The sequence below is a fragment of the Heptranchias perlo genome, chromosome 21 (genome assembly GCF_035084215.1).
Source record: "Heptranchias perlo isolate sHepPer1 chromosome 21, sHepPer1.hap1, whole genome shotgun sequence".
NCBI classification, from domain to species: Eukaryota; Metazoa; Chordata; class Chondrichthyes; order Hexanchiformes; family Hexanchidae; genus Heptranchias; species Heptranchias perlo.
Window position 1 is genome coordinate 52,207,871 of NC_090345.1, and position 22,287 is coordinate 52,230,157.

Sequence of the window (22,287 nt, forward strand, 5' to 3'; positions counted from 1 at the left end):
TAATACACCTCGTACATTGTCTCACTTATCTCACAGTGTAATACACCTCGTACAGTGTCTCACTTATCTCATAGTGTAATACACCTCGTACAGTGTCTCACTTACCTCATAGTGTAACACACCTCGTACAGTGTCTCACTTACCTCATAGTGTAACACACCTCGTACAGTGTCTGACTTATCTCATAGTGTAACACACCTCGTACAGTGTCTCACTTATCTCATAGTGTAATACACCTCGTACAGTGTCTCACTTATCTCATAGTGTAATACACCTCGTACAGTGTCTCACTTATCTCATAGTGTAATACACCTCGTACAGTGTCTCACTTATCTCATAGTGTAATACACCTCGTACAGTCTCTCACTTATCTCATAGTGTAATACACCTCGTACAGTGTCTCACTTATCTCAAAGTGTAATACACCTCGTACAGTGTCTCACTTATCTCATAGTGTAATACACCTCGTACAGTGTCTCACTTATCTCACAGTGTAATACACCTCGTACAGTGTCTCACTTATCTCAAAGTGTAATACACCTTTTACAGTGTCTCACTTATCTCGTAGTGTAATACACCTCGTACAGTGTCTCACTTATCTCAAAGTGTAATTCACCTCGTACAGTGTCTCACTTATCTCATAGTGTAATAGACCTCGTACAGTGTCTCACTTATCTCATAGTGTAATACACCTCGTACAATGTCTCACTTATCTCACAGTGTAATACACCTCGTACAGTGTCTCACTTATCTCATAGTGTAATACACCTCGTACAGTGTCTCACTTATCTCATAGTGTAATACACCTCGTACAATGTCTCACTTATCTCATATTGTAATACACCTCGTACAGTGTCTCACTTATCTCATAGTGTAATACACCTCGTACAGTGTCTCACTTATCTCATATTGTAATACACCTCGTACAGTGTCTCACTTATCTCATAGTGTAATACACCTCGTACAGTGTCTCACTTATCTCATAGTGTAATACACCTCGTACAGTGTCTCACTTATCTCATAGTGTAATACACCGTGTACAGTGTCTCACTTATCTCACAGTGCAATACACCTCGTACAGTGTCTCACTTATCTCATCGTGTATTACACCTCGTACAGTGTCTCACTTATCTCACAGTGCAATACACCTCGTACAGTGTCTCACTTATCTCATAGTGTATTACACCTTGTACAGTGTCTCACTTATCTCATAGTGTAATACACCTCGTAAAGTGTCTCACTTATCTCATAGTGTATTACACGTCGTACAGTGTCTCACTTATCTCATAGTGTAATACACCTCGTACAGTGTCTCACTTATCTCATAGTGTAATACACCTCGTACAGTGTCTCACTTATCTCATAGTGTAATACACCTCGTACAGTGTCTCACTTATCTCACAGTGTAATACACCGTGTACAGTGCCTCACTTATCTCACAGTGCAATACACCTCGTACAGTGTCTCTCTTGTCTCATCGTGTATTACACCTCGTACATAAGAACATAAGAACATAAGAAATTGGAGCAGGAGTAGGCCAATCGGCCCCTCGAGCCTGCTCCGCCATTCAATAAGATCATGGCTGATCTGATCCCAACCACAAATCTAAAGAACACAAGAAGTCGGAGCAGGACCCGGCCACATAGCCCCTGGGCCCTCTCCGCCACCCACAGGGCATTGACCGATCCGAACTCAGCTTCATGTCCAATTTCCTGCCCGCTCCCCATAACCCCTAATTCCCTTTACTTCTAGGAAACTGTCTATTTCTGTTTTAAATTTATCTAATGATGTAGCTTCCACAGCTTCCTGGGGCAGCAAATTCCACAGACCTACCACCCTCTGAGTGAAGAAGTTTCTCCTCATCTCAGTTTTGAAAGAGCAGCCCCTTATTCTAAGATTATGCCCCTAGTTCTAGTTTCACCCATCTTTGGGAACATCCTTACTGCATCCACCCGATCAAGACCCTTCACAATCTTATATGTTTCAATAAGATCGCCTCTCATTCTTCTGAACTCCAATGAGTAGAGTCCCAATCTACTCAACCTCTCCTCATATGTCCGCCCCCTCATCCCCGGGATTAACCGAGTGAACCTTCTTTGTACTGCCTCGAGAGCAAGTATGTCTTTTCTTAAGTATGGAGACCAAAACTGTATGCAGTATTCCAGGTGCGGTCTCACCAATACCTTATATAACTGCAGCAATACCTCCTTGTTTTTATATTCTATCCCCCTAGCAATAAAAGCCAACATTCCGTTGGCTTTCTTGATCACCTGCTGCACCTGCATACCAACTTTTTGATTTTCTTGCACGAGGACCCCCAGATCCCTTTGTACTGCAGTACTTTCCAGTCTCTCGCCATTCAGAAAATAACTTGCTCTCTGATTTTTCCTGCCAAAGTGCATAACCTCACATTTTCCAATATTATATTGCATCTGCCAAATCTCCGCCCACTCACCCAGCCTGTCTATATCCCCTTGCAGGTTTTTTATGTCCTCCTCACTCTCTACTTTCCCTCCCATCTTTGTATCATCTGCAAATTTTGATATGTTGCACTCGGTCCCCTCCTCCAAATCGTTAATATAGATTGTAAAGAGTTGGGGACCCAGCACCGACCCCTGTGGAACACCACTGGTTACTGGTTGCCAGTCCGAAAATGAACCATTTATCCCAACTCTCTGCTTCCTGTTTGATAACCAATCCTCCACCCATACCAGAATATTACCCCCAATCCCGTGATTTTTTATCTTAAGTAATAATCTTTTATGTGGCACCTTGTCGAATGCCTTCTGGAAGTCTAAATACACTACGTCCACTGGTTCCCCTTTATCCACCCTATACGTTATATCCTCGAAGAACTCAAGCAAATTTGTCAGACATGACTTCCCCTTCATAAAGCCATGCTGACTTTGTCCTATTAAATTATGCTTATCTAAATGTTCCGTTACTGTCTCCTTAATAATAGACTCCAAAATTTTACCCACCACAGATGTTAAGCTAACTGGCCTATAATTTCCAGCCTTCTGCCGACTACCCTTTTTAAATAACGGTGTTACATTAGCAGTTTTCCAATCTGCCGGGACCTCTCCTATCTCACTTATCTCATAGAGTGTTACACCTCGTACAGTGTCTCACTTATCTCATAGTGTGATACACCTGGTACAGTGTCTCACTTATCTCACAGTGCAATACACCGATTACAGTGTCTCACTTATCTCATAGTGTAATTAATACACCTCGTACAGTGTCTCACTTATCTCATAGTGTAATACACCTCGTACAGTGTCTCACTTATCTCATAGTGTAATAAACCTCGTACAGTGTCTCACTTATCTCACAGTGTAATACACCACGTACAGTGTCTCACTTATCTCATAGTGTAATACACCTCGTACAGTGTCTCACTTATCTCAGAGTGTAATACACCTCGGACAGTGTCTCACTTATCTCACAGTGTAATACACCTCGTACAGTGTCTCACTTATCTCACAGTGCAATGCACCTCGGAGAGTGTCTCACTTATCTCACAGTGTAATACACCTCGTACAGTGTCTCACTTATCTCACAGTGTAATACACCTCGTACAGTGTCTCACTTATCTCACAGTGTAATACACCTCGTACAGTGTCTCACTTATCTCATAGTGTAATACACCTCGTACAGTGTCTCACTTATCTCACAGTGTAATACACCTTGTACAGTGTCTCACTTATCTCAAACTGTAATACACCTTGTACAATGTCTCACTTATCTCATAGTGTAATACACCTCGTACAGTGTCTCACTTAGCTCATAGTGTAATAGACCTCGTACAGTGTCTCACTTACCTCAAAGTGTAAAAGACCTCGTACAGTGTCTCACTTATCTCATAGTGTAATAGACCTCGTACAGTGTCTCACTTATCTCAAAGTGTAATTCACCTCGTACAGTGCCTCACTTATCTCAGAGTGTAATACACCTCGTACAGTGTCTCACTTTTCACATAGTGTAATACACCTCGTACAGTGTCTCACTTATCTCACAGTGTAATACACCTCGTACAGTGTCTCACTTATCTCACAGTGTAATACACCTCGTACAGTTTCTCACTTATCTCATAGTGTAATACACCTCGTACAGTGTCTCACTTATCTCATAGTGTAATACACCTCGTACAGTGTCTCACTTATCTCATAGTGTAATACACCTCGTACAGTGTCTCACTTATCTCACAGTGTAATACACCTCGTACAGTGTCTCACTTATCTCATAGTGTAATACACCTCGTACAGTGTCTCACTTATCTCATAGTGTAATACACCTCGTACAGTGTCTCACTTATCTCATAGTGTAATACACCTCGTACAGTGTCTCACTTATCTCATCGTGTAATACACCTCGTACAGTGTCTCACTTATCTCATAGTGTAATACACCTCGTACAGTGTCTCACTTATCTCATAGTGTAATACACCTCGTACAGTGTCTCACTTATATCATAGTGTATTACACCTCATACAGTGTCTCACTGATCTCATAGTGTAATACACCTCGTACAGTGTCTGACTTATCTCATAGTGTAAGACACCTCGGACATTGTCTCACTTATCTCATAGTGTAATACACGTCATAGAGTGTCTCCCTTATCTCATAGTGTAATACACCTCGTACAGTGTCTCACTTATCTCATAGTGTAATACACCTCGTACAATGTCTCACTTATCTCATATTGTAATACACCTCGTACAGTGTCTCACTTATCTCATAGTGTAATACACCTCGTACAGTGTCTCACTAATCTCATCGTGTAATACACCTCGGACAGTGTCTCACTTATCTCATCGTGTATTACACCTCGTACAGTGTCTCACTTATCTCATAGTGTAATACACCTCGTACAGTCTCTCACTTATCTCATGGTGTAATACACCTCGTACAGTGTCTCACTTATCTCAAAGTGTAATACACCTCGTACAGTGTCTCACTTATCTCATAGTGTAATACACCTCGTACATTGTCTCACTTATCTCATAGTGTAATACACCTCGTACAGTGTCTCACTTATCTCATGGTGTAATACACCTTTTACAGTGTCTCACTTATCTCATAGTGTAATACACCTCGTACAGTGTCTCACTTATCTCACAGTGTAATACACCTCGTACAGTGTCTCACTTATCTCACAGTGTAATACACCTCGTACAGTGTCTCACTTATCTCACAGTGTAATACACCTCGTACAGTGTCTCACTTATCTCATAGTGTAATACACCTCGTACAGTGTCTCACTTATCTCATTGTGTAATACACCACGTACAGTGTCTCACTTATCTCATAGTGTAATACACCTCGTACAGTGTCTCACTAATCTCATAGTGTAATACACCTCGTACAGTGTCTCACTTATCTCATAGTGTGATACACCACGTACAGTGTCTCACTTATCTCATAGTGTAATACACCACGTACAGTGTCTCACTTATCTCATAGTGTAATACACCTCATACAGTGTCTCACTTATCTCACAGTGTAATACACCTCGTACAGTGTCTCACTTATCTCATAGTGTAATACACCTCGTACAGTGTCTCACTTATCTCATAGTGTAATATACCTCGTACAGTGTCTCACTAATCTCATAGTGTAATACACCTCGTACAATGTCTCACTTATCTCATCGTGTAATACACCTCGTACAGTGTCTCACTTATCTCATCGTGTAATACACCTCGTACAATGTCTCACTTATCTCATCGTGTAATACATCTCGTACAGTGTCTCACTAATCTCATAGTGTAATACACCTCGTACAATGTCTCACTTATCTCATCGTGTCATACACCTCGTACAGTGTCTCACTTATCTCATCGTGTAATACACCTCGTACAGTGTCTCACTTATCTCATCATGTAATACACCTTGTACAGTGTCTCACTTATCTCATAGTGTAATACACCTCGTACAGTGTCTCACTTATCTCATAGTGTAATACACCTCGTACAGTGTCTCACTTATCTCATAGTGTAATACACCTCGTACAGTGTCTCACTTATCTCATAGTGTAATACACCTCGTACAGTGTCTCACTTATCTCATAGTGTAATACAACTCGTACAGTGTCTCACTTATCTCATAGTGTAATACACCTCGTACAGTGTCTCACTTATCTCATAGTGTAATACACCTCGTACAGTGTCTCACTTATCTCATAGTGTAATACACCTCCGACACTGTCTCACTTCACTCAGTGTAATACACGTTGTACATTGTCTCACTTATCTCATAGTGTAATACACCTCGTATATTCTCTCACTTATCTCATAGTGTAATACACCTTGTACAGTGTCTCACTTATCTCATAGTGTAATACACCTCATACAGTGTCTCACTAATCTCAAAGAGTAATACACCTCGTACAGTGTCTCACTTATCTCACAGTGTAATGCACCCCGTAAAGTGTCTCACTTATCTCATAGTGTAATACACCTCGTACAGTGTCTCACTTCACTCAGTGTAATACACCTTGTGCAGTGTCTCACTTATCTCATAGTGTAATACACCTCGTACAGTGTCTCACTTATCTCATAGTGTAATACACCTCGTACATTGTCACAATTATCTCATCGTGTAATACACCTCGTACAGTGTCTCACTAATCTCATAGTGTAATACACCTCGTACAGTTTCTCACTTATCTCATCGTGTAATACACCTCGTACATTGTCACACTTATCTCATCGTGTAATACACCTCGTACAGTGTCTCACTAATCTCATAGTGTAATACACCTCGTACAGTGTCTCACTTATCTCATCGTGTAATACACCTTGTGCAATGTCTCACTTATCTCATAGTGTAATACACCTCGTACAGTGTCTCACTAATCTCATAGTGTAATACACCTCGTACATTGTCACACTTATCTCATCGTGTAATACACCTCGCACAGTGTCTCACTAATCTCACAGTGTAATACACCTCGTACAGTGTCTCACTTATCTCATCGTGTAATACACCTCGTACAGTGTCTCACTTATCTCATAGTGTAATACACCTCGTACAGTGTCTCACTTATCTCATAGTGTAATACACCTCGTACAGTGTCTCACTTATCTCACAGTGTAATACACCTCGTAAAGTGTCTCCCGAATCTCATAGTTTAATACACCTCGTGCAGTGTCTCACTTATCTCATAGTGTCATACACCTCGTCAAGTGTCTCACTAATCTCATAGTTTAATACACCTCGTACAGTGTCTCACTTATCTCATAGTGTAATACACCTCGTACAGTGTCTCACTTATCTCATAGTGTAATACACCTCGTACAGTGTCTCACTTATCTCATAGTGTAATACACCTCGTACATTGTCACACTTCTCTCATAGTGTAATACACCTCGTACAGTGTCTCACTTATCTCATAGTGTAATACACCTCGTACAGTGTCTCACTTATCTCATAGTGTAATACACCTCGTACAGTGTCTCACTAATCTCATAGTGTAATACACCTCGTACAGTGTCTCACTTCTCTCATAGTGCAATACACCTCGTACAGTGTCGCACTAATCTCATAGTGTAATACACCTCGTACAGTGTCACACTTATCTCATCGTGTAATACACCTCGTACAGTGTCTCACTTATCTCATAGTGTAATACACCTCGTACATTGTCACACTTATCTCATAGTGTAATACACCTCGTACAGTGTCTCACTTATCTCACAGTGTAATACACCACGTAGAGTGTCTCACTTATCTCATAGTGTAATACACCTCGTACAGTGTCTCACTTATCTCACGGTGTAATACACCTCGTACAGTGTCTCACTTATCTCATAGTGTTATACACCTCGTACAGTGTCTCACTTATCTCACAGTGTAATACACCTCGTACAGTGTCTCACTTATCACATGGTGTATTACACCTCGTACAGGGACTCACTAATCTCATAGTGTAATACACCTCGTACAGTGTGACACTTATCTCATAGTGTAATACACCTCGTACAGTGTCTCACTTATCTCACAGTGTAATACACCTCGTACAGTGTCTCACTTATCTCATAGTGTATTACACCTCGTACAGTGTCTCACTTATCTCATAGTGTAATACACCTCGTACAGTGTCTCACTTATCTCATCGTGTAATACAACTCGTACAGTGTCTCACTTATCTCATAGTGTAATACACCTCGTACATTATCTCACTTATCCCATCGTGCAATACACCTCGTACAGTGTCTCACTTATCTCATAGTGTAATACACCTCGTACAGTGTCTCACTTATCTCATATTGTAATACACCTCGTACAGTGTCTCACTTATCTCATAGTGTAATACACCTCGTACAGTGTCTCACTTATCTCATATTGTAATACACCTCGTACAGTCTCTCACTTATCTCATAGTGTAATACACCTTGTACATTGTCTCACTTATCTCATAGTGCAATACACCTCGTACAGTGTCTCACTTATCTCACAGTGTAATACACCTCGTACATTGTCCATCTTATCTCATAGTGTAATACACCTCGTACAGTGTCTCACTTATCTCACAGTGTAATACACCTCGTACAGTGTCTCACTTCACTCAGTGTAATACACCTCGTACAGTGTCTCACTTATCTCATCGTGTAATACACCTCGTACAGTGTCTCACTTATCTCACAGTGTAATACACCTCGTACAGTGTCTCACTTCACTCAGTGTAATACACCTCGTACAGTGTCTCACTTATCTCATAGTGTAATACACCTCGTACAGTGTCTCACTTATCTCATAGTGTAATACACCTCGTACAGTGTCTCACCTATCTCATCGTGTAATACACCTCGTACAGTGTCTCACTTATCTCACAGTGTAATACACCTCGTACAGTGTCTCACTTATCTCATAGTGTAATACACCTCGTACAGTGTCTCACTTATCTCATACTGTAATACACCTCGTGCAGTGTCTCACTTATCTCATCGTGTAATACACCTCGTACAGTGTCTCACTTATCTCATAGTGTAATACACCTCGTACAGTGTCTCACTTATCTCATCGTGTAATACACCTCGTACAGTGTCTCACTTATCTCATAGTGTAATACACCTCGTACAGTGTCTCACTTATCTCATAGTGTATTACACCTCGTACAGTGTCTCACTTATCTCATAGTGTAATACACCTCGTACAGTGTCTCACTTATCTCATCGTGTAATACACCTCGTACAGTGTCTCACTTATCTCATCGTGTAATACACCTCGTACAGTGTCTCACTTATCTCATAGTGTAATACACCTTGTACAGTGTCTCACTTATCTCATAGTGTAATACACCCCGTACAGTGTCACACTTATCTCATAGTGTAATACACCTCGTACAGTGTCTCTCTTATCTCATAGTGTAACACACCTCGTACAGTGTCTCACTTATCTCATCGTGTAATACACCTCGTACAGTGTCTCTCTTATCTCACAGTGTAATACACCTCGTACAGTGTCTCACTTATCTCATAGTGTAACACACCTCGTACAGTGTCTCACTTATCTCATAGTGTAATACACCTCGTACAGTGTCTCACTAATCTCATAGTGTCATACACCTCGTACAGTGTCTCACTTATCTCATAGTGTAATACACCTCGTACAGTGTCTCACTTATCTCATCGTGTAATACACCTCGTACAGTGTCTCACTTCACTCAGTGTAATACACCTCATACAGTGTCTCACTTATCTCATAGTGTAATACACCTCGTACAGTGTCACACTTATGTCATCGTGTAATACACCTCGTACAGTGTCTCTCTTATCTCATAGTGTAATACACCTCGTACAGTGTCTCACTTATCTCATAGTGTAACACACCTCGTACAGTGTCTCACTTATCTCATAGTGTAATACACCTCGTACAGTGTCTCACTAATCTCATAGTTTCATACACCTCGTACAGTGTCTCACTAATCTCATAGTGTAATACACCTCGTACAGTGTCTCCCTTATCTCATAGTGTATTGCACCTCGTACAGTGTCTCACTTATCTCATAGTGTAACACACCTCGTACAGTGTCTCACTAATCTCATAGTGTAATGCACCTCGTACAGTCTCACACTTATCTCATAGTGTAATACACCTCGTACAGTGTCTCACTTATCTCATTGTGTAATACACCTCGTACAGTGTCTCACTTATCTCATAGTGTAATACACCTCGTACAGTGTCTCACTTCACTCAGCGTAATACACCTTGTACATTGTCTCACTTATCTCATAGTGTAATACACCTTGTACAGTGTCTCTCTTATCTCATACTGTAATACACCTCGTACAGTGTCTCACTTATCTCATAGTGTAACACACCTCGTACAGTGTCTCACTTATCTCATAGTGTAATACACCTCGTACAGTGTCTCACTTATCTCATAGTGTAATACACCTCGTACAGTGTCTCACTTATCTCACAGTGTAATACACCTCGTACAGTGTCTCACTTATCTCATAGTGTAATACACCTCGTACAGTGTCTCACTTATCTCATAGTGTAATACACCTCGTACAGTGTCTCACTTATCTCATAGTGTAATACACCTCGTACAGTGTCTCACTTATCTCACAGTGTAATACACCTCGTACAGTGTCTCACTTATCTCATAGTGTAATACACCTCGTACAGTGTCTCACTTATCTCATAGTGTAATACACCTCGTACAGTGTCTCACTTATCTCATAGTGTAATACACCTCGTACAGTGTCTCACTTATCTCATAGTGTAATGCACCTCGTACACTGTCTCACTTATCTCATAGTGTATTAGACCTCGTACAGTGTCTCACTTATCTCATAATGTAATACACCTCGTACAGTGTCTCACTTATCTCATAGTGTAATACACCTCGTACAGTGTCTCACTTATCTCATAGTGTAACACACCTCGTACAGTGTCTCACTTATCTCATAGTGTAATACACCTCGTACAGTGTCTCACTTATCTCATAGTGTAACACACCTCGTACAGTGTCTCACTTATCTCACAGTGTAATACACCTCGTACAGTGTCTCACTTATCTCATAGTGTAATACACCTCGTACAGTGTCTCACTTATCTCATAGTGTAATACACCTCGTACAGTGTCTCACTTATCTCATAGTGTAATACACCTCGTACAGTGTCTCACTTATCTCACAGTGTAATACACCTCGTACAGTGTCTCACTTATCTCATAGTGTAATACACCTCGTACAGTGTCTCACTTATCTCATAGTGTAATACACCTCGTACAGTGTCTCACTTATCTCATAGTGTAATACACCTCGTACAGTGTCTCACTTATCTCATAGTGTAATGCACCTCGTACACTGTCTCACTTATCTCATAGTGTATTAGACCTCGTACAGTGTCTCACTTATCTCATAATGTATTGTACCTCGTACAATCGGGCAGAAATGATTGGAATTTGGATATGTGATGTCATGCCTTTTTCTGAGATAATTGCAATATAATCAGGGTTGGTGGTGGTGCAAGTAACTGACCTTTCCTCTTTTGGACCTGGGTTCAAACCCAGGTCAATGTGATATGCTGAGCCTCACTTCTGTCAGCTTCCAGTCAATATCCTCCTTGAGATGAGATTGGGCTTGTCTCATAGTGCAGAACTGGCACCACCTGGTCATCTCATTCAGAAAGGCCACAGGATGACTGGTGCCAGATGGATGTTTTTCCATTTCTGACATCATAGAGAGGGCCTCTGCTCAGGATGCATCACATTGTTAGATAAAATACCGAGAGCTTTACTCTGTATCTAACCCGTGCTGTACCTGCCCTGGGAGTGTTTGATGGGACAGTGTAGAAGGAGCTTTACTCTGTATCTAACCCGTGCTGTACCTGCCCTGGGAGTGTTTGATGGGACAGTGTAGAGGGAGCTTTACTCTGTATCTAACCCATGCTGTACCTGTCTGGGGAGTGTTTGAATGGACAGTGTAGAGGGAGATTTTACTCTGTATCTAACCCGTGCTGTTCCTGCCCTGGGAGTGTTTGACGGGACAGTGTAGAGGGAGATTTTACTCTGTATCTAACCCTGTACCTGCCCTGGGTGTGTGACGGGACAGTGTAGAGGGAGCTTTACTCTGTATCTAACCCTGTACCTGCCCTGGGAGCGTTTGATGGGACAGTGTCGAGGGAGCTTTACTCTGTATCTAACCCGTGCTGTACCTGCCCTGGGAGCGTTTGATGGGACAGTTTCGAGGGAGCTTTACTCTGTATCTTACCCTGTACCTGCCCTGGGAGTGTTTGATGGGACAGTGTCGAGGGAGCTTTACTCTGTATCTTACCCTGTACCTGCCCTGGGAGTGTTTGATGGGACAGTGTAGAGGGAGCTTTACTCTGTATCTAACCCGTGCTGTACCTGCCCTGGGAGTGTTTGATGGGACAGTGTAGAGGGAGCTTTACTCTGTATCTAACCCGTGCTGTACCTGCCCTGGGAGTGTTTGATGGGACAGTGTAGAGGGAGCTTTACTCTGTATCTAACCCGTGCTGTACTTTAAGTGGGAAAATAGAATGATTCCAATGTAAGTGGAGAAATGAGTCTGGAGATATGTTGCTGAGGATCTCGGGGGAGATGTTTGAAACCACTGTGTGTCTGCGTTTCATTCATTGTGAGATGTTCTGAGTCCCAGAAGCAATTACAAAAACACAGTAATCATGAGTTTGGAACACTGTGTGAGGAGGGAGTTTCTGAGATAAGATTGCGGAGGAAGCCACATCAGCAACCTTTTAAACACACAATCACGTCTCTAAACTGAAACATTCAGCACTTAGCAGCTCTGTACCAGGGTGTAATGTTACATTGAGTTACATCGAGTCCACAGCACAGAAACAGGCCATTCAGCCCAACTGTTCTGTGCTGGCATTTATGCTCCACACGAGCCTCCTCCCTCCCTACTTCATCTAACCCTATCAGCATACCCTTCTATTCCTTTCTCCCTCATGTGTTTATCGAGCTTCCCTTTAAATCCATCTGTACTAATCGCCTCAACTACTCCTTGTGATAGCGAGTTCCACATTCTCACCACTCTCTGGGTGAAGAGGCTTCTCCTGTTGGTCTCCCCCCACAGTGGAAACATCTTCTCTACGTCTACCCTATAATCTTAGACCTCTAGCAGGTCATCCCTCAGTCTTCTCTTTTCTAGAGAAAAGCGCCCCAGCCTGTTCAATCTTTCCTGATAAGTTTATCCTCTCATTTCTGGTATCATCCTTGTGAATGTTTTTTGCACCTTCTCCAGTGCCTCTATATCCTTTCTATAATATGGAGACCAGAACTGTGCACAGTACTCCAAGTGTGGTCTAACCAAGGTTCTATACATGTTCAACATAACTTCTTTGTTTTTGAATTCTGTCCCTCCACAAATGAACCCCAGAACTTGATTTGCCTTTTTTATGGCCTTATTAACCTGTGTCGCTACTTTTAGTGATTTGTGTATCTGGACCCCTCGATCCCTCTACACCATTTAGACTCTTATTATCCAATCAGTACGAGGCCTCCTTATTCTTCCTACCAAAATGCACCACATCGCACTGATCTATATTGAAATTCATTTGCCAATTACACGCCCATTCTGCAAGTTTATTAATGTCTTCCTGTATTTTGTCACATTCTTCCTGTGTATTAACGACACCTCCCAATTTGGCGTTGTCTGCAAATTTTGAAATTGTACTTCCGATTCCTGTGTCCAAATTATTGATGTAAGTTGTGAACAACAGTGGTCCCAGCACCGATCCCTGTGGAACACCACTTCCCACCTTTCGCCAGTCTGAGTAACTACCCTTAACCCCTACTCTCTGTTTTCTATTCGTACGATGTACAACATTTTTTATTCTCAAAGTAAGAAGTAAAGAGAGTCACTGATTCAAATCACATTGTGGATTTGTTGATTAGTGAATGTTCCAAAATAAAAAAAATCCTCAAAGGCTTTAGACTTTGATGGTTCAATTGGTGAATGCAGTTACTGGTGAGGTACTGAGCTTCAGACACCAAGGTTCCACATTCAATTCCCAGTCGCAGTTCATTTTGCTGATCTTAGCCGAGCAGCACATGGAATCATAGAATCTTAGAAAGTTGCGGCACAGAAGGAGGCCATTCAGTCCATCGTGTCCGTGCCGGCTGAGAAAGAGCTATCCAGCCTAATCCCACTTCCCAGCCCTTGGTCCGTAGCCCTGCAGGTCACGGCTCTTCAGGTGCACATCCAGGTACTTTTTAAATGAGTTGAGGGTCTCTGCCTCTACCACCCTTTCAGGCAGTGAGTTCCAGACCCCCACCACCCTCTGGGTGAAAAAATTTCTCCACAACTCACCTCTAATCCTTCTACCAATTACTTTAAATCTATGCCCCTGGTTATTGACCTCTCTGCTAAGGGAAATAGGTCCTTCCTATCCACTCTATCAAGGCCCCTCACAATTTTGTACACCTCAATTAAATCTCCCCTCAGCCTCCTCTGCTCCAAAGAGAACAACCCCAGCCTACCAAATCTTTCCTCATAGCTAAAATTCTCCAGTCCTGGCAACATCCTCGTAAATCTCCTCTGTACCCTCTCTAGTGTAATCACATCTTTCCTGTAATGTGGTGACCAGAACTGTACACAGTACTCAAGCTGTGGCCTAACTAGTGTTTTATACAGTTCCAGCATAACCTCCCTGCTCTTATATTCTGTGCCTCGGCCAAGAAAGGAAAGTATTCCATATGCCTTCTTAACCACCTTATCTACCTGTCCTGCTACCTTCAGGGATCTGTGGACATGCACTCCATAAGAACATAAGATAAGAACATAAGAAATTGGAGCAGGAGTAGGCCAATCGGCCCCTCGAGCCTGCTCCGCCATTCAATAAGATCATGGCTGATCTGATCCCAACCACAAATCTAAAGAACACAAGAAGTCGGAGCAGGACCCGGCCACACAGCCCCTGGGCCCTCTCCGCCACCCACAGGGCATTGACCGATCCGAACTCAGCTTCATGTCCAATTTCCTGCCCGCTCCCCATAACCCCTAATTCCCTTTACTTCTAGGAAACTGTCTATTTCTGTTTTAAATTTATCTAATGATGTAGCTTCCACAGCTTCCTGGGGCAGCAAATTCCACAGACCTACCACCCTCTGAGTGAAGAAGTTTCTCCTCATCTCAGTTTTGAAAGAGCAGCCCCTTATTCTAAGATTATGCCCCCTAGTTCTAGTTTCACCCATCTTTGGGAACATCCTTACTGCATCCACCCGATCAAGACCCTTCACAATCTTATATGTTTCAATAAGATCGCCTCTCATTCTTCTGAACTCCAATGAGTAGAGTCCCAATCTACTCAACCTCTCCTCATATGTCCGCCCCCTCATCCCCGGGATTAACCAAGTGAACCTTCTTTGTACTGCCTCGAGAGCAAGTATGTCTTTTCTTAAGTATGGAGACCAAAACTGTATGCAGTATTCCAGGTGCGGTCTCACCAATACCTTATATAACTGCAGCAATACCTCCTTGTTTTTATATTCTATCCCCCTAGCAATAAAAGCCAACATTCCGTTGGCCTTCGTGATCACCTGCTGCACCTGCATACCAACTTTTTGATTTTCTTGCACTAGGACCCCCAGATCCCTTTGTTCTGCAGTACTTTCCAGTCTCTCGCCATTAAGAAAATAACTTGCTCTCTGATTTTTCCTGCCAAAGTGCTCCAAGGTCCCTCACTTCCTCTACACCTCTCAGTATCCTCCCATTTATTGGGTATTCCCTTGCCTTGTTTGGTCTCCCCAAATGCATTACCTCACACTTCTCTGGATTGAATTCCATTTGCTACTTTTCTGCCCACCTGACCAGTCCATTGATATCTTCCTGCAGTCTACAGCTTTCCTCCTCACTATCAACCACACGGCCAATATTAGTATCATCTGTAAACTTCTTAATCATGCCCCCTACATTCAAGTCCAAATCATTAATATATATCACAAAAAGCAAGGGACCCAGTACTGAGTCCTGTGGAACCCCACTGGAAACAGCCTTCCAGTCACAAAAACACCCGTCGACCATTACCCTTTGCTTCCTGCCACTGAGCCAATTTTGGATCCAATTTGCCACTTTCCCTTGGATCCCATGGGCTTTTCCTTTTTTGACCAGTCTGCCATGTGGGACCTTGTTAAAAGCCCGGCTAAAATCCATGTAGACTACATCAAACTCACTACCCTCATCGACCCTCCTTTCTACCTCCTCAAAAAATTCAATCAAGTCAGTGAGACACGATCTTCCCTTAACAAATCCATGCTGACTGTCCTTGATTAACCCGTGCCTTTCTAAATGACCCTCAGAAAATAGATGTCCCTCAGAATTGTTTCCAATAATTTGCCCACCACCCTAGTTAGACTGACTGGCCTATAATTATTCGGTCTATCCCTTTCTCCCTTTTTAAACAATGATGAAACGTTAGCAGTCCTCCAATCCTCCAGCACCACGCCTGTAGTCAGGAAGGATTGGGAAATGATGGTCAGAGCCTCCGCTATTTCCTCCCTTGCTTCTCTTAACAGCCTGGGATACATTTCATCCAGGCCTGGAGATTTATTTACTTTCAAAGATGCTAAACCCTTCAATAATTCCTCTCTCACTATGTTTATCCCATCCAATATTTCACACTCCTCCTCCTTAACTACAATCTCTGCATCGTCCCCCTCTTTTGTGAAGACAGATGCAAAGTATTCATTAAGAACCGTACCCACATCTTCCACCTCCACACATAGTTTACCTTTTTGGTCTCTAATAGGCCCGACTCTTTCCTTAGTTATCCTCTTGAATTCTCCAATGAGACCAATTATACACTGGGGTACAATTGGCCTCATTGCCCCTGTGCTGTGGTTTGTAAAAACCAGCCAGGGTTCCCGTTCCCAATCGCTATCTAATGACGCTTGTTGGAAAGTTCATGTGTGTGTGTGTGTGGGCTTTGGGCAAAGGCAGGATTGGGTTTGGTGGTGATGCCTCTTGTGATTGAAGAGCCTTCAAACACTCAGTGCCTGAACCAGTTTCACCTAAGCTGTCTGAGAAGACTAATGAAGGTCAGGTGGCAGGACAAGATCCCTGACACGGGTGTTTTTATTAAAGCTGACATTCCAGGCATAAATACACTGGTCGTGGAGACATGGCTACGATGGTCAGGTCATGTGGTGCAAATGTCTAATGAACCAATCCCAAAGAAGATTTTTATGGCACATTGACAACTGAGAAGTGATTTTGGTCGATTTTAGAGATATAAAGACTGGTTCAAAACGGCAAATTGGATCTCCATAAGGTGGAACAACTTGCTCAAGAAAACATGGTGAAAAACCATCCATAGAGACTGCTCTAACCGAGATAACGAATATCAGAAAGCCAAACATTTAGAGGAGAGTTTAGGGTTTCAACTGGAACCTATTCATTGACCTATTAACCTTATAGAGATGCTGCTGTAATAGAGACAACAGGACCTTCTTGCTTCCTCACCTTGTGTCGTTTGGCTCCATTGTTGGCTCTCATTCCGTTGCTATTTGAGTGATCTTGCTGTGACCAAAATGGCTACCAAGTTTGTCTACATAGCAATTCACTGTACTTCAAAAGGAATTAACTGAAGTGATTGGGATGAGTCTGAGGGCTGTGTTAAGGCACTGTCTAAATGTAAGGCTTTCCTTCTCTCACTGCCCAATTGAGAACAAGGCACCTAAATCTTTAGAATAGGTTAAATGACCACGATTTCTGGAGGGAGGTGTACAGTGATGCTCCCCAGGACTCGGTGCTGGGACCACTGCTTTTCTTGATATAAATTAATGACTTGGACTCGGGTGTACAGGGCACAATTTCAAAATTTGCAGATGACACAAAACTTGGAAGTGTAGTGAACAGTGAGGAGGATAGTGATAGACTTCAAGAGGACATAGACAGACTGGTGGAATGGGCGGACACGTGGCAGATGAAATTTAACACAGAGAAATGTGAAGTGATAAATTTTGATAGGAAGAATGAGGAGAGGTAATATAAACTAAAGGGCACAATTTTAAAGGGGTACAGGAACAGAGACCAGTTCTGGGCACTGCACTTTAGGAAGGATGTGAAGGCCTTAGAGAGGGTGCAGAAAATATTTACTAGAATGGTTCCAGGGATGAGGGACTTCAGTTATGTGGATAGACTGGAGAAGCTGGGGTTGTTCTCCTTAGAGCGGAGAAGGTTGAGAGGAGATTTGAAAGAAATGTTCAAAATCATGAAGGGTCCAGACAGAGTAGATAGAGAGAAACTGTTCCCATTGGTGGAAGGGTCAAGAACCAGAGGACATAGATTTAAGGTGATTGGCAAAAGAACCAAAGGTGACATGAGGAAAAACCTTTTTACACAGCGAGTGGTTAGGATCAGGAATGCACTGCCTGAGGGGGTGGTGGAGGCAGATTCAATCATGGCCTTCAAAAGGGAACTGGATAAATACTTGAAGGGAAAAAATTTTCAGGGCTATGGGGAAAGAGTGGGGGAGTGGGACTAACTGGATTGCTCTTACAAAGAGCTGGCACAGGCTCGATGGGCCAAATGGCCTCCTTCTGTGCTGTAACCTTTCTATGATTCTATGATTCTACGATAAATTGTTAGGAACGGACGTGCTGATAGTTTCAGCAGCAGTAGAGAGGAGGGGATCAGTTTAAAAAAGAAGTTTGAGCTTGTCAGGAGAAAAGGGGGAAGTATCTGAGTATTAGGAGGATGCAGTACAGCAATTGCTAATGACCCCAGTCAGAAGGTACAGTCATCCAATGGTTATGGTCCCACACCAGCAACCTAGAGGTGCTGAGTTTTAGTTACCGTAATAAACTTAGAAAACTGGTCTTTTTACTCTAGAAATGTGGAGACTTTGAGGAGATTTGATTGAGGTATTTGAAGGGACTAGACTGTTATGTGGATCGATTATTTGATTCGGGAGGACCGGGGGAGATCATCAAACAAGTAGATTCGATGTCAGGAACTTTTGTTCCACAGAGGATCATCCTATTATAAAATGGATAGAGAGGCACTGGAGAAAGTGCAAAAAAGATTCACAAGGGCGATACCAGAACTGAGAAGGTACAACTATCAGGGAAGATTAAACAGGCTGGGGCTCTTTTCTCGAGAAAAGAGAAGGCTGAGGGGTGACGTGATAGAGTCTTTAAAACAATGAAATGGTTTGATAGGGTAGATGTAGAGAAGATGGGGGAAAAATTGGATGGGGCCGTTTTTGGGCGCGGGTAGCGTGATGGGCTATTGCCCCACGCCCAATGACCCCCCGCAGGCAGAACGCGAGTTTCGGCCGACCCGAGGACTCACCTGCAATCAGATTCCATTCCAGGCCTTGCACATGGAATCAATGCAATTCACACCTTCCACCACCAGGGGGAGCCCAATCTCTTAAAGGGAGGACGTTTCTTAGAAATCTCTTAAAGGTAGGTTTTTAAAAATTTATTCATTCTTGGGATGTGGGCGTCGCTGGCGAGGCCGGCATTTATCACCCATCCCTAATTGCCCTTGAGAAGGTGGTGGTGAGCCGCCTTCTTGAACCGCTGCAGTCCATGTGGTGAAGGTTCTCCCACAGTGCTGTTAGGAAGGGAGTTCCAGGATTTTGACCCAGTGACGATGAAGGAACGGCGATATATTTCCAAGTCGGGATGGTGTGTGACTTGAAGGGGAACGTGCAGGTGGTGTTGTTCCCATGTGCCTGCTGCTCTTGTCCTTCTAGGTGGTAGAGGTCGCGGGTTTGGGAGGTGCTGTTGAAGAAGCCTTGGTGAGTTGCTGCAGTGCATCCTGTGGATGGAACACACTGCAGCCACAGTGCGCCGGTGGTGAAGGGAGTGAATGTTTAGTGTGGTGGATGGGGTGCCAATCAAGCAGGCTGCTTTGTCCTGGATGGTGTCGAGCTTCTTGAGTGTTGTTGGAGCTGCACTCATCCAGGCAAGTGGAGAGTATTCCATCACACTCCTGACTTGTGCCTTGTAGATGGTGGAAAGGCTTTGGGGAGTCAGGAGGTGAGTCACTCGCCGCAGAATACCCAGCCTCTGACCTGCTCTCGTAGCCACAGTATTTATATGGCTGGTCCAGTTAAGTTGCTGGTCAATGGTGACCCCCAGGATGTTGATGGTGGGGGATTCGGCGATGGTAATGCCGTTGAATGTCAAGGGGAGGTGGTTAGACTCTCTCTTGTTGGAGATGGTCATTGCCTGGCACTTGTCTGGCGCGAATGTTACTTGCCGCTTATCACCACACACGACACCCCCATCACCCACATACCAACAAACTCTTTCCATCAGTACTCAACTCTTCCAATCAGATGCTTCCTCCCACCCTTACACATTACCACTGTTTCAAGCCGCCCACCCACAACTCACAGGCCACACACACTGGCAGCTATTCAACCATGACAGGCACATCACCCAGACACATGTCCTGCTTTCTTGCAGGAGAAGGTGGCGCATATCAAGAGGCAGCAAGTGACAGTGGCATTTAACCCCTCGAGCCTGTTCCGCCATTCAGTGAGATCATGGTGACCTGTGACCTAACTCCATTTACCCGCCTTAGCCCCATATCCCTTAATACCCTTGGTTCACAGAAATCTATCAATCTCATACTTAGAATTCACAAGTGAGCTAGCATCAACTGCCGACTGCAGAAGAGTGTTCCAAATATCTCCCACCCTTTGTGTGTAGAAGCATTTCCTAACTTCACTCCTGCACGTCCTGGCTCTAAATGTTCGGCTATGTCCCCGTGTCCTAGTATTGAAGTCGAGGAGACCTCCAAAAACAGTTACAAATGTCTCGGCAGCCAGAAGCAATAATCCAGCCACTAACCTGTAAATCCTGCATGGTCCCTTTAAATAGCACCGGTGGGGGGTTCTCCAGGCACTCTAAGACACGTTCAGATAGTCGGGGTTAAGACTGTGCGTTGAGTTGAGCGTTAAGTCCCAAAACGGTGTCTATCACTTTAAATCAGCGTTGGACACTGACTGAAGCCATTTTCTCCCTACTTTACATGATTCCAGCGTTCGTTATCTGCGCCTGCCCTAACTCCTATACCAAGATGGCGTCCGGCGCACGTCATGCTGGAAACGTGCGTGCGCATCCAAGGCACCATGTTGGATGTCGGCGAGGCAGCGTAGTGCCGAAACAACGGGCGCTACACGGCCCAATTTAGCGCCCAATGTTTCTGCTTGTGGGGAGACCAAAACTCGAGGTTATAAATATAAAATAGTCACTAATAAACCCAATAGGGAATTCAGGAGAAACTTCTTTACCCAGAATGTGGAACTTACTACCACAAGGAGCAGTTAAGGCGAATAGCATAGATGCAATTCAGGGGAAGCAATAAACAGATGACGGAAAGAGTGGTGGTGGGTTATTCTACACTTGAGAGTGAGTGGTGGTGGGTTATTCTATACTAGGGAGTGAGTGGTGGTGGGTTATTCTACACTAGGGAGTGAGTGGTGGTGGGTTATTCTACACTAGGGAGTGAGTGGTGGTGGGTTATTCTATACTAGGGAGTGAGTGGTGGTGGGTTATTCTATACTAGGGAGTGAGTGGTGGTGGGTTATTCTACACTTGAGAGTGAGTGGTGGTGGGTTATTCTATACTAGGGAGTGAGTGGTGGTGGGTTATTCTATACTAGGGAGTGAGTGGTGGTGGGTTATTCTACACTTGAGAGTGAGTGGTGGTGGGTTATTCTACACTAGGGAGTGAGTGGTGGTGGGTTATTCTACACTGGAGAGTGAGTGGTGGTGGGTTATTCTACACCAGGGAGTGAGTGGTGGTGGGTTATTCTACACTAGGGAGTGAGTGGTGGTGGGTTATTCTACACCAGGGAGTGAGTGGTGGTGGGTTATTCTACACTAGGGAGTGAGTGGTGGTGGGTTATTCTACACTGGAGAGTGAGTGGTGGTGGGTTATTCTACACTAGGGAGTGAGTGGTGGTGGGTTATTCTACACTGGAGAGTGAGTGGTGGTGGGTTATTCCACACCAGGGAGTGAGTGGTGGTGGGTTATTCTACACTCGGGAGTGAGTGGTGGTGGGTTATTCTACACCAGGGAGTGAGTGGTGGTGGGTTATTCTACACTGGAGAGTGAGTGGTGGTGGGTTATTCTACACTAGGGAGTGAGTGGTGGTGGGTTATTCTACACTAGGGAGTGAGTGGTGGTGGGTTATTCTACACTAGGGAGTGAGTGGTGATGGGTTATTCTACACTAGGGAGTGAGTGGTGGTGGGTTATTCTACACCAGGGAGTGAGTGGTGGTGGGTTACTCTACGCTACGTACACCTCAGCTGACTCCAATCGC

At 43.6% G+C, this 22,287-nt stretch overlaps 1 protein-coding gene across 2 annotated transcripts in view; it reads right to left on the reverse strand.

The window, feature by feature from the left end:
- The window catches only part of LOC137340236 (uncharacterized), a 508,920-nt gene extending 488,061 nt beyond the window's left edge, over nt 1–20,859 (reverse strand). For both annotated transcript variants that reach the window (XM_068002657.1, XM_068002656.1), the window contains exon 1: nt 20,809–20,859. In XM_068002657.1, the coding sequence (XP_067858758.1) occupies nt 20,809–20,823 (15 nt within the window). In that variant the 5' untranslated portion in view covers nt 20,824–20,859. The remainder of the gene's footprint in view (nt 1–20,808) is intronic.
- Between the last annotated feature and the right edge of the window lie 1,428 nt (nt 20,860–22,287).